The 17,629-nt window shown below is 40.6% G+C and overlaps 1 protein-coding gene across 4 annotated transcripts in view; it reads left to right on the plus strand.

Annotated features, from left to right (window-relative positions):
- Window positions 1-17,629, plus strand: part of LOC143151511 (band 4.1-like protein 4) — a 226,401-nt gene that overhangs the window by 125,144 nt on the left and 83,628 nt on the right. For all 4 annotated transcript variants that reach the window (XM_076320712.1, XM_076320710.1, XM_076320711.1 and 1 more), the window contains one exon: window positions 10,448-10,641. In XM_076320712.1, coding sequence (XP_076176827.1) covers window positions 10,528-10,641 — 114 coding nt within the window. In that variant the 5' untranslated portion in view covers window positions 10,448-10,527. The remainder of the gene's footprint in view (window positions 1-10,447; window positions 10,642-17,629) is intronic.

The raw sequence follows: 17,629 nt of genomic DNA on the forward strand, positions 1-17,629 counted from the left end.
AATAAAAAATCGTGGGTGTCGCGCACGTGCAACGCCGGTTTTTTAACGAGGAGACCGCGGATGTTTATACGCGCGAGATACGCAAAGAATATACGACCCCGATCCACGAAAAATGGACAAGTAATCGACCGATCGAGACCCATTTTCCTGTAATTTTTCAATTCTGGCAACATCGAACAATGTTCGTAGCATTAATTGTCTCAATTTTTCGTATTAAACAATTGCTCCCCCTTTTTTTTTTAAACTTCGCCTTTTAACCCTTTGCATTCGAAGCTTTTCTGCTACCAGAAACTAGCGCCTCGATGAAATCCTTCGAATCGTGTAATTAATTTAAAACGGAGCATTTTCATTTCAACATTTCATATATATATGTTTACATCTTACAAGAAAGGAGTAATTGAATTTTAATTTCAATTCCAAACCACGATGGTTTTCCGAATTGGAGAAAGTACATCGAATTAAGTGGCTATCGAGGATCGCCTCTCGAGTGGAAAGGGTTAAATATGTATTCGTTTTACTTAATTTTTTTTTTTCATTATTTAAGCGATTTTAATCTCTGTCGAGATTGCTTTGCATTACATAGGTGTATAGAATAGTACAGAAAGAGCACGTGCACAATCGGGTATCATAAAAATTGTTTTTACGCAGACAAATACATGCTTGCGTGTAAATAGTGTTAGTTGAGTCTTCTCTTTGCACCCCCTAAAATTTGATGTACGATTTCTTTGTCTGTGATTCTCATTGATAAGTAATATATTGGATTGTTCGGAAAGTCATTTCGTTTTCCAAAATGGAGAATATATAATTCAATGAAATGTTTATACACTCTACAAAAATTGTGTTTCATTTTTATCAGAAAAAAAAAACAAAATGACTTTCCGAACAATCCGATAAATACGTTACGGGCTGGTTAAAAACGGCAATCGGGCTCTTGCTTCATCGTCGGGGCGCCTAACGATGGTATACTTTCTACCGGTAGTGTAGAACCGCGTGACCGTTGAACGCGTTAAACGTCGATCGCGTTCGATGATCACCAACATTGTACCCGTTTCGCGAAGTGTTCAGAAAGTGGCAGCAATTTATTTCACTCCGGATGGAGACCAAAGTCTCGGCCAAGTCCGTCTCTGATTGGGATTCGATATCCAGTCGCGTACACGCACCGCGTGCAAACGAATAAAATAATTCATCAGGGCCCCGTGACAGCGGCGAGCGCGTCGGCTAATGAATAAAACGTGAACACGTTCACAAAACCGCGACGATCGTGGCGAACCCGGTGAGGAGACATTGAGGAGCACCAGAAGCCGCCGGGCGACTCGTTCGCTGCCAGAACCTGGAAGGCTACTCGAATACCTTCGGTATTCAAAGCTTCTCTCGGGAATGCAAAGCACGAGCCATTAATTTTCTTAGCGATTCGTCGAGCGTAGGGACATTCTTTTCAGGGTTGATATATTGCGCGACGCGGCGGCCAACGTTTATACGCGATTTTTATTTGAGTCCGGCTCCGAAAGGGGGGAAAGCCCTCCTACCGGCTTCGGCTCCTAGTCGAATCGCTCCGAACATTGTAAAATGAGGAACCCACGTAAGCGAATATTCAATCGAGAATCGCGACCGATTGGAAATCGAAACGCGCCACGGACGGTCACCATGGTCGCGAAACGATCGCTACGCTACGCTCTTCGCCCTCGTCTCGCCCCACCCCGCTTCGTCTCCCCTCGCGGCGTTCCGTAATTTTGCACCGAGCTAATGAGTTTAAATATTTAAATTGCAACCAACGGCCCCGAAGAAGACCCTCGATGATTTACTCTCGCCTATATGTATACCGGCGCATTTATCAGTACACCCTTGAGTCCTCCTCGACGCGTCCGCCCGCTTGCGCGCGCGAAAGAGCGAGCGAACCAACGAACGAACGAACGAACGAACGAACGAACGAACGAACGAGCGAACGCTACCTTCACTTTTTAATCAGTCCTACGTTCGGTCGTGTACACAAATAGCGACGCGTTATAAATAGCCCGCGATAGCGCGATTCGCGCGAAACGCGATACCGTACCGTGGAAATAATCGAGTCGCGATAATAATTTACAATTTCTCCGCCACGATGGGTGCCAACCACGGACCAGTATCGTTTATAGAGCCGCAAGGCCATCGGTCGGTACATTTGAACATTTTCAGCGGGTACTTGACATTTTAGAGCATCCAGAGCCTCCCGGTAGAGCTCCGAGAGCGATCGATGACCGCGGATGATGAATTTTGAAAGCTTCTCGTCGTACAGGATGCGTGTTCGCTATACGTGCAGCTTCGGGCTCGCGGTATTCTGAACGAAGTTTTTTGAATTTGACACATTTTTCGGTTAAACGAAATTTAAATTTGTCCCGTTTTCACGTTGGTTACGAGTCGAAGAGGGACAGCTTGAATTTTCACTGGACTTTGAGAGAGATTTTTGTGAATTTTTGAAAGGAGTGTGATTAAGAAAAGAGGAACCAGTGATCGAGATTTTTCAAAGGAAACTGTAATTCGAATTGGTATTTTTTCGCGCCTATTACGAGTCGAAGCTAGATACGTAGAAATCCTTTGAAAGAGGATTTCATGGTTTTCAAAAGAGACTGTACGGGAAAACGGTGTAACCAGAAAACGGTTAACTCTAACAACGAAAACGAATATTACGTTTACTTCTACAAAGATGAATTTTTCTGTTTTGAACTCGTATCAGAAGCGAATAGCACCGTGCGAAGTTACTCCTCGAGCATCTGTCGTTTCGTCTACTCATTGAAATCAACTCCTATACGCAACCATTAAAGTTTATACTCTAGGACAGTGATCGCCAACCTTGAAGGGTAGAGGGCCTACTATTGAGAAAATTTTCATCGAGCTACCTGTTCAAATTTTGTAATCGTTGCAACGAGTAAACGACAGCGACAAATATACGACAAGACGATAAGAAAATAAGAAATCCGTTTAAAGCCAACGAAGTGTGTTTCTACAACGTATCTATCGAAACAAATTTATTTAACTAGGAGGTAAAACTTTCGTTCGTAATTTTATCGAAATTTAACGGATTCATTCTCAACCGTCATATTTATACAATTATCGAGGTGATCATCTACGCAAATTTCTATACGTACTCGTTTTTCACCATTTTGAAACGACACAAGTGGATAGAACACAAGAAAGTCTTTAGGCGTAGCATCAACGCGAATCTCGGGTATTTATCTTCCGGGACGAGAAAGAATAAATGTTGCTCTTATAATGCAGCCGAACGTAATGTTACTTTAAAGACTCGTCGACTCTGTTCTAATGGACCATTTTCTGCAAAGTGTTACTCAACGCAGATACATTTTCAGTATCAAAGTCCGCTCAACGAAACGAACTGAATTTTTGAGCAATCGTTGTTTTAGAATTTATAATTTGTATTTGAAATTATCAACGTGACAATGGAAAGCCTCGTGTTTGAATATTTTGAATATTTTTCCTTGCTTCGAGTCAATACGATCAACCGAGTTGTCAGATAGACCATTTGACTATTTTCCCTCGCTTCGAGATAACTCGAACAACCGAGTTGAACAATTTTCCAAAAAATGGAGCATATTATCGAACAACGCGCACTTCAAAAGCTACGAGTATCGCTATGCTCCATGTTTTGACCTTGAATATTTTCCCTTGCTTCGAGTCGACCATTTAACTATTTTCCCTCGCTTCGAGTTAACTCGAACCACCGAGTAGTCAAATACTACGTAAAGTGAACAAGTTCAAGAAACGAGAGCGGATAATTTTCGAAGAAACTGATCGAACGTTCGAGCGAGTAATATTTAAAAGGAGGAACGCCGCGAGCCGAAGCTGTTTCATTTTGTCCGTGAATTTCGTTCCCCTCGCTCGTAGCTGAGACGAGGGATCGGTGCTCGTCGTCCGCGACGGGTTGGCGATCACTGCTCCGGGACATAGAGACACGCGCGTCTCCGCATCAACTTGCTATTCAAGTTCTAATACATATCGATTACCTGTGGCGAAGCGGTTCTTCTTTAATCAGTTTTTCCGCTGATCGGCAAGATGCATGCCAGCGGGTCTCGATGAAGGCATTTTAAGTGGCAACCCGTTCGTAGACGCGCACGTACGTTACCGCGGACGAACGTACGTCGAACGACCGAGGCAATCGTATTCGAGATGTTACGTCGGAACTATGAGCTAACGGTACACTCGACCAGCGGAGCTGTTTACGATTTTTCAGTCCGAGCAGCAGGAAGCGTTCGACGGTGGCTCGAGGCGTTGGATATAAATTTGTGACCGTACTCTCTCTCTTTCTTTCTCTCTCGTTCTCGTTCTCTCTCTCTCTCTCTCTCTCTCTCTCTCTCTCTCTCTCTCTCACTTCGGACCCGATTAGCAAATCGTCCAAAACGACGCGGAAACCTGTCCCCGGGCATCCAGTATCGTAAAAATCACCGCATCCTCGTCGATCCGGCGCGCTACCTTTCGTTTTCTTTCCCGTTGGTCTCGCCGCGGTGCGGTGTTCGTTTCGTTAAATGTAACGAGCCAGGCTACCGTGACGATCGGGCCGCAACCGCCTCGCGTTTCATTCCCGTTACGCGCGCGTGTAACCGGCCGTGTATTCCGCTTCTCGTTTATTCGAACGCGTCGCGTCTTCGCCGCGCGGAAATTAAGCGAACGCCCCGCCGCGCCGCGCCGCGCCACCGCCGCGGATTCCAACGTTGTCGATTCTGTTTGTTACTCAAACTCGTTATGTAAATAATGCTCATAGTACGGTAATTATCCGTGGAACGGGGCGTGCATAAATTCGCCCGCGGTACCGTTCGTAACAAACGCATCGTTGGACCCGCGGTATGTATTTCGGAGTTCCCGCACACGGTATAAAACCGCGATTAATCCGGGGTGGGGAAGGGGTGGGGGCGGCGCGTGCGTACAACTTAATAGACAGGAAGAGTGGTTCTCCTCCGACGTGATCCTCCTCTATGCTTTCTTTGGGCTTTTGTACCGTTCGCGGTGGAAAAGTTATGGCCGTTACGGTGAAGTTTGTGTCGGTGTCGAGAGATACTTTTCGTATCGCGCGTTCTTTCTTGTTCTTACGATTGAGAACAACCGAGACGTACGTTCGATATCGATGCGAGATTGTTTCGTAAGTGAACGTTTGCACAGCTTTCGAAACGATGGATCGAAAGAGGATGTAGATCGGACAATATTCGAGGCATTTCTTTGTCCTTTGTTTCTTTCGATTGGACAACATTCAAAGTAGTTTTTTGTCTTTTGATGTATTCTTTTATCCTTTGTTTCTTTCGAACGGTCAGATTTGTCGCTGTACGACGTTCAGTTAGATGTGTTAGGGCGAAATCTAAGGATCGATGCAGACGTGCGAGTTTTTTCACAGTGGTCGTTTGTTTTTGGTCGTATTCCATTTGGAAAAATAAGAAAAAACATACGATGATCTTTTCTGTTGCGATCGTATGTCCGTTTATGTTGCTTTCAGTTGCTTTTAATTGGAAGAACAAAGAAAGCGAAAAGTCGCTCGTTTTCATTGGAGCAATGTTAACGGTTGGATCTGCGTTTCGAATATTAGGTCATTGCAAAATTTTCTCGGTGAAAAATTATTCGAAAATACCGAATAAATAACTATACACCTATCTGAATTTTTTCCGTTAAAAATGACGAAAATAGTAGAAGGTGGTATCGATAAGCAAGTTCCATGTAAAAGTGGCAATATTTAATATATTTTTTCATTGCATCTCCTTTACAAGTTTCATTTCGTCGCTATCGACGTTACTTAATATTCCTACGAAGAAACGCGAACGTACTTGTTACGCAACGTGATAGAAACTAAAAATTTCGAATCGCAGTAACGGGTGTCTCAATTATGGATGAAATTCGTTGCTCGGATTCGCAATTGGGAATCATTTCCGCTCTCTTTACTTCGTTGTCTTTTTCGAAGCTCATTCGAGCTCCACCAATTACGACGAGAAATTCTATACCCGTGCTTCGCATATTGATAATCCGCGGTCTCGATTTTCCAACATTATACGGGCCATTGCTGTAACTGTTTCGAAACGCGAGTATGGTCGTTGAGTGTGTTACATACTGAGTCACGTGTTAGCGGTTTATCGACGAATCGTACAATTTTCGTGTAAACGATTCGCGTGAATTATTCCGTGTGATAAAAACGAACCAGAAATTGAACGAAATCGTAAACAATTTCTTTTCTCGAATATAACTTTGGTAGAAAGGAACCATTTTCAACACTTTAAGTAGACTGTACAAGAATAACGCTCTCGTAGAAAAAACAAGTCTCAACTGTTTACAATTTGTGCGAAATTCGACTTTCTATCGTTCATAGATCGTATAACGGATGCACGAAAGAAAGAGAAAAATTTTTGGACCGAACCTAACCGCAAAGAAATTATTAACCACAGTGAAAAACGATAGAAACATAAAACTCGTTGCGTTTCTCGAGAACATAAATCTACGAAACAGGCTTTAACCAACCGAACGAGTCGCTAATAAATGTAAGCAGTTTATGTAACTTTAAACGTGTACGTAAAAAAAAATAAAAGTAAGAATTGCGATGTTATTTATTGGAGAAAAAAAAAACGCAAGGGCAAAGAGAGTGGAACGAGTTCGATAAAGGAGATTGCCAATTAATAACACATCGAACGAAGTATTTCATAAAATTTCTAATTCATCGTCGTAATTATTACAAAATACATTGCAACGTTCCTGACATACCTATGCGAATATTTCCTTCCGATCACGAGTTAGCCGTCGTATCTGATTCACTGCTTAACATTTTTCAGCCACCTTTCGTTTCTTTTCCAAAAGATCTTTCCGGACAACTATTTTTGCATTTGCACATCTGTAAACAAGATGCTTAGAAAAATGAACATGTTCGATAAATCTTTCATGAAAGCCCGCCTAAATTCGAATCGACGATTCTAAGAACGGTACAAGGTCCAATAATTCTCAAATAAACTGCATCTAAAATGCATCGAGAATGAAGTTCCAAGTTGTTTCTTCAAATATCTCGAAATATGATTTTTGTATTGGGTTGTTCTGAAACTAGTTCCGTTTTATTTTTAGTGAAAATGAAACACGATTTGTTTAGACTGTATAAACGTTTCATTGAACAATATATTCTCCATTTTGGAAAACGAAATAACTTTCCGAAGAACCTAGTACATGTACCGTTCTCCCGCTCGTCGATTCGTGTATATCTTTCGGTAGCAGTTTCTAGCGTCAGCGAAATAATCGACGGGGCTGGCAGGGTTCGCACACGCGTGTAACTCGGATTCAAAATACCGTGAAAGGGTTTTTCAATAATTTTATACGGGAGAAATGTTACGCAAACATCACCGTTGGACGTTGCACGGACACGAGGCGTATGAATCGGACGGTCGATTATTATTTCAAAATTCGGTCGGTGAATCGTGTCCGGGAGCGATTAAAAAGCGACCACCACCGGCAAGCAAGAACCGTCGATCCGCTCGGCTAGAGGAGATATATCATAAATCACGAAATCAATTGCGCGACCGGAGCCAATCGTTCTACTCTTATACGCGTCTTCGTTGACGACAGTCGACCAGATCTAGATAATTCACCTTCGTTTCGTGTCCTCGTTTTCCCCGTACGAGGTCTGCTCTGTCCCCTCCTTGGTCTTCTTGGTCTTCTTCTTACCGAGAGTCGACTCTATTAGTCGCGCAAGCGTGTCCCGTTCGTGGATCTCGTCGAAGACGCGATAGATATCCGTCTGATTAACGATCGGATCGCTCGGTTATCCTCCTGCTGACCGATCAACGAGCCGATTTTCTTTTCGACCGACGTCACGGTCGAATCGTCGTCCGCCCATCGGGGATACGGCCTCCTCCGTGTCTCCCGTTTCGCAATTCGTTACCGTTTCATTATTCTATCGCCGCATGGACGCGTAATTTTCGCTGAATGGCATCGGTTAATTCGGTCATTTGCCCGGGTATTGTACGGAACAATTTTAATTGGTTTCGTTAAACCTATGACCATTGAGCCACGGTGTTCCAGGAACGCCGTGGACATTTTTCAGCGCGTTCCATTCACTCTGCGAATTAATCGTTCGCGGCACAATGGATTTATACCGCTGTCGGCGGTTTATCGAGGCGATTCAATTTTCTACCAGGGAAGCCATTTAGGAACGACCTTGGTATCGATGTTTCTTTTCTGTTTCGATGTTCGAGAATCGAGATGTTTGCTTTCGAACAACCATTCGACGCAATTGAGCGATACGAAACGTCACCTTGTTTCTTGCGTCTTCGTTCGACAAATACGTAGGTGCGACAAGTCGTTTCGTTTTTTTTTTTTTTTGGTGAAAATGAAACACGATTTTTTCAAAGTGTATAAACGTTTCATTGAACAATATATTCTCCATTTTGGAAAACGAAACGACTTTCCGAACAACCTAATACGTGTATCGTTCTTGTAGGTACCGGGACGTTTGGAAATTGAGATTATTTTTACGATGTAATTGCACGATGAAAGATGTCGCTCCCTTTCTTGAGTCTTTGTTCGAAAAATTTCGAGATTACACGTATAAAAATAAATCGAAACACCGAGTCGCTGAAATTCTCCAAATTTCGGGTACAGAAAATATTGAATACCATCCAATCGCATTAGCAACATCGATTATTCTCGAATGTTATTCTCCGACCGCTAAGAATATTGTTACTCCAAAAGGAAACGTTTACTGCTAGAAAATGTAAACACAGTGGTCTTGTTATATCAAACCAGAGAATTAATCGAAGGAATTGCGTTAATGGAAACGATTTGAAACTTCTTTTTTTTTTTATCTATGGCGTGTAAAATTTCTATAATCGTTCTCTTGTTTTGTTAATTGGCAATCGTGTTTGAAAAATTATAGCAATTAGAATACGGGTACATTGATACACGCGTGGTTGAATACACGTGGAATACTACACGTCTATTTAACCATACGTGAAATAGTACACGGGTACCCGTATATTTATAAAATTGTACGCGTTAAAGTGCGCGTGAGTTAAATAAACACGAAACTGGGATCTCTAATACCAACGTGTTGCAATGATTTCTGGAAATGTCGGGTAGAGAAGAAATAAAACTTCCGCGATTCAAACTCCACGGACATTCGACGTCAAAAACTTCAACTATTGTTTTCAACTTTCGTGCCACCGTGGGAAATATTACTTCGCTTCTCGACGGTTTTGATTAAACGACACTGTGTCGGAAATGATGTTTATAAAAGTGTCACGAATATCTTGTAGCGATCAATAACGACTGTTCTGCAGTTTGCAAAATACTTTTCCGGATGCTTCTAAAGTCGCTCAAACTTTAAACCACACGTTTTATACTCTGAGTTTCGCGAAACAATTTTTAATAATAAATTAAGTTTCTTGAAATATTACGATAAGTCAACATTTCTATTTACGATCTGATTTTACAAAATTTCAGTTATTCGACGTTCGTTAAAACGAGGTTACGTACTCTCGCTGGATTTTTTCGAAAACTAAGCTCCAAACGAAAAAAGTTATTCTACATTTTTTTCTTTTTTTTTTACGAGGAATTACCTGCTGACGGTTTGTACCTTGCAGGGACACCCTGTGTGTACTATGTGTACTGTGTGTAAAGCTTATTTGAAATATTACGTGACGTCAACGTTTCTATTTACGATCGGGTTTTACAAAATTTCAGTTATTCGACGTTCGTTAAAACGATGCTACGTACTCTCGCTGGATTTTTTTCGAAAACTAAGCTCCAAACGAAAAAAATTATTCTACATTTTTTTCTTTTTTTTCACGAGGAATCACCTGCTGACGGTTCGTACCTTTCAGGGACACCCTGTGTGCACCGCGCGTAAAAGCTTAGTTCGCGATACATCTGTGCGCAGATTTCCCGATGCGTCAAAGTACATTTTGAGGACACTTTTCGAACTTTCGAGTAACGAGAAAGTTCTTCGTTGTACGGCTTCGGGAAGTTCCCTGCGTCTTTTGAACCGAGTCGAAAGAGGCTTTGCAAAGCTAAGACCAAAAACGTGTCGATAGAACCCGTTTGATCTTCAAGATGCTTCGTCTAAGTTTTTTTTTTTTTTAGAAAGAACCGGATACGCTTTGATTTTGGTACTTGAAACTCGTACCGAAGGAAACTTCTCGAAGTCGTGGGATGGAAAATTGATTATTCGAACCAGATACACGTGAAAGATAATATGTAAAATTCGTTGAATTTTCTTTGCACGGAATATTATAAAATGGTTACGGTTAAATTAAACGATATCGGTTTTCATTCGACGAACACGATTCGTCGAATCGATGTAAATTCATAACGACGAAAGTTTGTGTATTTTTTATTTTCGACGGAAGCGAAAAGCGAGTAATCCGAAACTTGCGAGCGTGTCGGTATGCACAGGCTTGCATGCTGACAGTTTTGATCGGATTACAGCGTGTTCCTCGTCTTTCAGGATGACCGAAACCGATGAGCGGATGAACGAGTAAAACTAGGAAGGAATCACAAGGGAAACGAGGGTTGTCGAAGGAAGAGATGGTGGTAGAGTGGCTGTGTCCTGGACTTAGGCCGGCCGGAAGCCGTAGGCCCCGTCTTCTTCACTGCAAGGTGATACTTCTCGACGAGCATGAGCTGTTGCAGGATGTTTTGGTAAGTTTCGATACCTTCTTTTCTTTAAAATTGACTTCCGAAGCACCATAAACCACATAGGTCGTAAACCATTGTATATACAAAATTTTGCAACGGTGAAAAGAAAAAAGCTTCGTATATTTTTCCAATACATTGAGAGTGCGAGTAACGTTGGTCCACTTTGTATCTTATAATTTGAAAAAGGAAAGAAATTTTTATCGATACCCATTGCTCTTGTCTCATTTCAATTTGAGAAATATGAATTTATTGCATCATATCCACAATTGTAATTAAGAAACCGTTTGTGTTAACTAAATCTTGGTAATTGTATCAAAGATTCGAAGTAACTGAGCGGATATAGCAATTACCGTATCTAAATTGTAGTTTAATCATTTTCCATCTTCGTTTCGTCGTTATTTTATAAATACCTTGATTCTTTCTCGGAAACGAAATAATATATTCCGATAGATATTCGCGGTGAAAGGAAAAATTTGAATATTCAAATTATTTTTGTATTCACTCTGTAATTCAGATTCATTCGATACGGCTGACCATACCATGTTCGAGGGAAAATTTTAAATAATATCTTATTACGTTTTAAAAAATATGTATAATGCACACCTTATTTACCAAAGTGAAACTCGTTAAAAACGATTCGGATTATAGTATCGAATTATGTAAAATATACTTATTACAAGTGCCATTAAGTTTTTATTGTACTTTTCACAGTCTCCATTCACGATCTTAATCCGCTTATGGCAGTAAACGTTTTCTGTTTCATTGTTCCACGTGTGGTGCAACAACGCCGTTAAGATATTCTTATGCGAAATTGATTTCCTCTTTTTACACACGACCTAGTAACAGCCGGCAGAAATTTCGTACACCCACGCTTAGGCCTTTTCTGGCAATAGAAATCAAGGATATAAAAGGTGGGCAGGGAATGTGGGCGAACTTGTGTCACGAGCGTGTACCTTCGTGTATACTCTTAACAAACATTTTATGGTAGATAACGGTTGCTATTTGTGCACTCTGATCGAACTCGCTTTTCTTAAAAAGGCAAAATTGTCGAACACGATTTTACTCGATGTTAAATATGTCCCAATCGAACAATTAAACAGCACGTTCAACGAAATTACTTAGTTTTATTATTTCGGTCTTGTTCGAAATTCGAAGGCAAATCGAAAGCAGAGATTTTTTTGAACGATAAACGACGAATGAAATCGCTCTACGGTCATTTATTCGCTCGATCGTATAATATAGATAAATTTTTCTTCGTCCAACGTGAAACATAATTGCATTCTGTAATTTGAATTAAAATTCTTATTTAACTAACGTTTCATTCGTTGTTCGAAATTTGATTTTAGATTCAAAGGTAGTCACGATAAAAGAACGATTATTTCTTAATGTAACTAATTCGCTAAATTGCGAGTTAAAGACAACATTGCGTCAAGTTCGATTTAATAAAATTACGATAAAGTTCGAGTAAAATTTTACTCGACCATTTGAATAAGTTTTTAGTTCCACGTAATGTATTATTGGGTTGTTCGGAAAGTCACTTCGTTTTTTTTTTTTTTTTTTTTTGTGAAAATGAAATACGATTTTTTTAGAGTGTATAAACATTTTATTAAATTGTATATTCTCCATTTTGGAAAACGAAATCACTTTCCGAACAACCCGATACAATTGTTCCGACCTGCTTTGCATTCCTACGTTTTGCATAAAAACGTAGAAACAAATGAAATTAATTTCTAAAAGTCAGGAAGAGGAAACGTTAGTCCCTGTAGATTTCCTACTTCGTAGCTGCGTGTACAGAGCAACGTACAATATACTTCGCAAAAATGGTAAATCATTTTCACGAGCGCTTACTTTGCTCGGCACTTAAGGCCTCCATTACCAAAAGTGGCTGCTGCTAGTCTATTTTAGAATGATTATCGGTTCATGGGGTAATTTCGCGCAGACGCGTCGTGTAATGAGCATCCTGTTAATTGCTTTTCCCTGTAGATATTGCATTCTTGTCTTCGTAATTGTCTACCCGCTACAAAATATCCACTTTTAGAACGCTTCGATGAAATACCCGATAGCTTCATTGATAAAATCGCAACTCCCCCAAGATTCGAGCGATAAAATTCTTGATTTTCTCCATTATCTTCCTCCTCCTCCAAAAAAAAAAAAGAAAAAAAATTGTCTAAATTATAGCGTAATTGTCCAATTATAGCGTAATTGAAAATTGATCCCGGAAGAACGTATTGTCCAAAACGTTTGCGAATTTACACATGTTTGTAGTAACAGGAAAATAATTGAAATTAGAGCTTGCTAACGCAGTGGTAAAAGGCTTCCGTTTCTTCTCGTCGCTTGTCAACTTAATATCGTGTTGATTGTTTTGCGCGGTGTACCCGGCAAGTTCACTTAAATAACAGTGTACCCTCAAGAACAACGTATAATTAAAATACAATCGCTTGCAGTGAAAATCATTTGTCGCTCGCGTTTACGCATTAGCCTTTGTAAACTGAACTACCAGCGTACATAAAACACGTTTGCAATTAATGTGGAGATATTTCGTCCGTATTGTTACATGATTCGTACAACCGAGACGGTTATTTTCTTTTTTAACGCGGTGCAAGTTTCATTTTTGAACAGTGTACAGGATAATTTGCAAAGGCGATCCAAGGATTCAGAGGACATATGTTACACACGAAAACAGTATAAATGTGCCTAATAAACATACGTAAGTTCGTAAATATACCGTGATGGAGGTAAAGACAATTTATTTTATTCGCGAAAATTGATTTTATATAAACTACGATGCATCCTCCCGAATGGATGTATGTACAATATTTATATAGTTTTCTGCAGATATATAGTCGTAATTCTACGTTATGAAGATTTCATTTCTGTATTGTTATGAAACGGAAACGCGTGGTATATCTTTGGTAAAAAGACAAAACTGAATTTTTACTCGAAAAAAAATTGATCTTATTCTATGTTTGTTAAAGTGGACGTGAAAACCTATATCGATCGGACATCTTGGCTCTAGTTTCATTATATGTTCACTATATGTTCGAAATTGCAAAAACACGAAGAATATCGGTATTCGTGGATACTTTTCAATCGATCGAAATGTAAACGGTCAGTTTCTATTATCGGTACGAACGAAGATATTAAGAGAAAAATCTCGTTTCACATTTTTAATTAATTTTCACCCGAAGAATTACACGCTGCACGGTTGCACCGCGGGCTTCGCTCCATCGTACATTGATCTCGCAATTTGTACAGTCCTGGAACACGTAAATCTACAAAATACGCGGGCAAACTAGAAAGTTACTGGTTAACGAGGCACCGCGGTAGCATTGAGCTGTAAACGAAAATTTTTATTTTTTAAAAACACGAACAATAATTATACTCGTTGCGTCGCAATTTATGAAAGTACGAACGAAGGTGGGGACCCTTTCGTAAATATCTCGCGCAAGCGTTAAAGTCGATAAATTATTCATCGCTTTGGCAATTGGAATAATTTACACGGAAGAACTCTGCAAAGTCAAAATTATTTCCAATAGCACGAGCATTGTCAAATGTATTCTTCCATCCACCACAAGATGCAATAAAAAAGAGATTTTCCTAGTGAAAGGAAATTTACTGGAAAATTTTTCTTACACGGTATTCCTTACTCAAAATCGTTCGAAATACGGTACAAAAATTACCAGTGTCGTTATAAACAAAGGAGCTGTTCGATTTTCTTCTATCGATCTATACGATCGTTTTCTATACGAATCGTTCGGGGTTTCGTGTTCAGTTTTCCAAGATACTATTTATTTGAGAAGCATAGATATAAATCGTTCGACGTTCGAAATGCAAAAAAGAAAAGAAATCCGTATCAGTCGTCAGCCTATGTAGGTTTCGAAGGCGTACGACGAGAGTTTCGACTTTCGCAAAAACTTGAACGGGATCTCCTCGTACGCGAGCGGTGCAACGCGTCCCGTGCGATCCGCTCATAAAACACTTCCCTTTACGGATTACATATTTCATCGTCGCGACGCGATCGCGCGCGAAACACGCCCGCACCGCGACCAATTTCGCGCACAAATCATCGTCCGAAATTTAATGCCACGACCTACTATAACGTTCCGAGGCAAGAACGCGCGCCGCGTAATGTGCGGGCGTCGGGTGTCGCCGGGCGTCGCCGAGCGTCGGTGTTACGCGTATCGTCGTCGCGTCGTGCTAAAAACGCTCGATCCGGCTCGATCGTGTGTGGCGCGTGCGTGTACGTCACCCACGATGGGATTCGAAACTTTGAGAGGCGTCTTGAACAGGGATTGAAACGTTTTCGATAACAACACTTTCGAAATTATTATATATCGGCCGCGATGGAAAAAGTTCAAAGGATGGAAAAAATGTTACAACGAGTTTCAAAACCAATGTTACTTGCAATATGTACCGATGTAATATTAACCCTTTGCACTCGAGGCTTCTTTGCTACCAGAAACCGACGCCTCGAGAAAATTCATTAAGTGGTAAAATTAATCTGGAATGGAACATTTTTATATACTTCGCATACATGCGTTTACACTCTACAAGAACGTAATGTTTCAATTCCAATTTGAATTCCAAACCACGAAGTTTTCCCCGATCGAGAATAGTACACTGCATTAGGTGGCGACTGAGGATCTCTCGAATCCAAAGGGTTAACACATATTAATATATATTAATATAGATTATTAGTGCATATATCATATATTATATTTGTATATGTTATGATGTATTATATTAGTATATTACACGCAATATAGATTTCGAAAAATCGTAACCGAAATCGATACGTAAGTAACAGTTGTAACAGATCTCGGTTCTCGTAACTGTTATAAGAATTAAAATTGCGGTTAAAACTGTTTTCGATGAAAAGTTTTGCAAACTTTTCCTTGTTGTGCTCAAACGCCTTGTTCACTGTAACGTATCAAAATACAAGTTTACTTTGGCGAAGACATACGAAGGTTAAAGGGAAAAGCGAGGAATGTCAACACGAGCAGTATCTCTGGTATCGTAACGAGATCAACAAGCAATGTCGGGGTTGTCGGGAGAGTAAACGTTTCCAAAACTCTCGAGACTTTCAAGATCTTCAAAGTATTCGAGACCTTCGGGGTAATCAAGATTTTCAAAATATTGGGGTACCCGATGCCCTTATTTCAATAGCCTCTCCGTTATCATGGAACGTGTCCAATTTCTTAGATTTATCACCTACAAAATTGAGCGTTCCTGTGTCGGTAACCTGTCACAGCTATAATTCCTTACTCTCGCAGTTACGATTAATAACTTTGGATTAACGTGGAATCACGGTCGATTTATTATTTTCAAACAAATTAATTAACTGCCACGTTACACGTTCCAATATTTTACACCGCATTAAGTTCCACGTTCTAATTACAAATCGAAGACTTTCTTCATTATTTTCTATCGAGCACCACCGTGCACTATTAAGCAAATATAACGCTTTCAACGGAACAGATATTAACGTTAATAAATCATTTAACGACATTGCTCGTTACGACAACGATCAACGTTAGCAAAATTTCTTAACCGAACAATTAAAATATTCATGTCGTTCGAAAGAATCAATTGAAATTCATTTCTTTACAATTCTGTTCGAATTTACTTTTCCTGTAAAAAAAACCACGATGATAAAAATTCCATGAAAAGAGTTATTTCGGAACGTTTGTTAACTCTAAATTGTACAATATATTGCAAGTAAAGGTTTCGATCTACGATATAATATTGTCGTACACGTTGATAATTTATTACGTTCGATTAATGTTCCAACGAATATATTAATAAATGGAGATGGGTAGCCGTTAATTGTCGTCGAAACAACTAACGAGCTGTCGGATAGTTTCAAAGAAATACGATACTTTATTTCTCGTTCGCTAATTATACAACATCCGACAATGTATACGTGCCGTGTCTGAAGCAACGCATTATTATACAATAACGTATTATATATTATATTTCGAATAAAAGATAGGAAACAATAAGAAACTACAAGTTTCGCGATAAATATCGCGAATAATAGTAATTGTCGTAATAATAGTAAAATCGTCGAAAATAACGTCTACAGAGAACATTTTATCGATCGACGAATAAAAACATCAATTTCCATCAGCCGAGAACATTTCCCTTCCAATGGTATCCCATAACGCGCGAATATTTGAAACGTCTACCTCGATCGGACCAATTACAAAATTTCCCTCTTTCGATGTTCGTTTTCAAAATAGTCACGATCGACTCGAAACAGGTGCTTGTCCTCCAATGGGAGAAATCTTCGAAAGACACCCCTCCCCTCCTCGAACTCGAAGATTCGCCAGCGACAGTATCCAGCTCCGATCGTTGCACAATTGCAGTAGAGTGCAACGGGATGCGTTCGGGGCACCGCGATGATCCGGGGAACCGTTGGTTTCGTGTTGGCCGCGACCACCACCACCGTCTGGAGCTACAGAAAATCTGAAATTACCGATCGTAATTGCCCATCGACGTGGGCATTAAATGAAAGCCCGGTGGGCAGTTAGGGCCGTGTTCTTTCTTTCGCGTAGACCGCGGGCGAACAGTGCCGATCGATCGATCGAGAGCAACGCCGAAGGGCCGGCAGCCCGTTTTATTCGGTGGCAAATTAACGGCCGTTTGGCGCGTGGGAGAGGCGAAATCCCACGTATAAACCGGCCGACGAAGGCCGGTTTATGATTTAATGGTGCACCGAGACGCGGCTTAATTGCCGTCAAGATCGTAGCAGAGGATGTCGGTTATTGACGGTTTCGAATTCATTGATGTCTGTATCCGTGAACCGGGCTCGCGAAAGTGGCCGTAAAGACCTTTATTTTTTTTCACCGTTCATTTTCCCAGCCGGGGTTAAATATTCATGGTTAACCTTGCGGAACGAGTGTCTCTTTGCGCGGCTTTGTGATTCAAATTAACTGCCGATGGGTGGGTGGGTGGGTAGGGAGGCTTGTTCGGCTCCGCACGGTTGAAA

The sequence above is a fragment of the Ptiloglossa arizonensis genome, chromosome 9 (genome assembly GCF_051014685.1).
Source record: "Ptiloglossa arizonensis isolate GNS036 chromosome 9, iyPtiAriz1_principal, whole genome shotgun sequence".
NCBI lineage: Eukaryota > Metazoa > Arthropoda > Insecta > Hymenoptera > Colletidae > Ptiloglossa > Ptiloglossa arizonensis.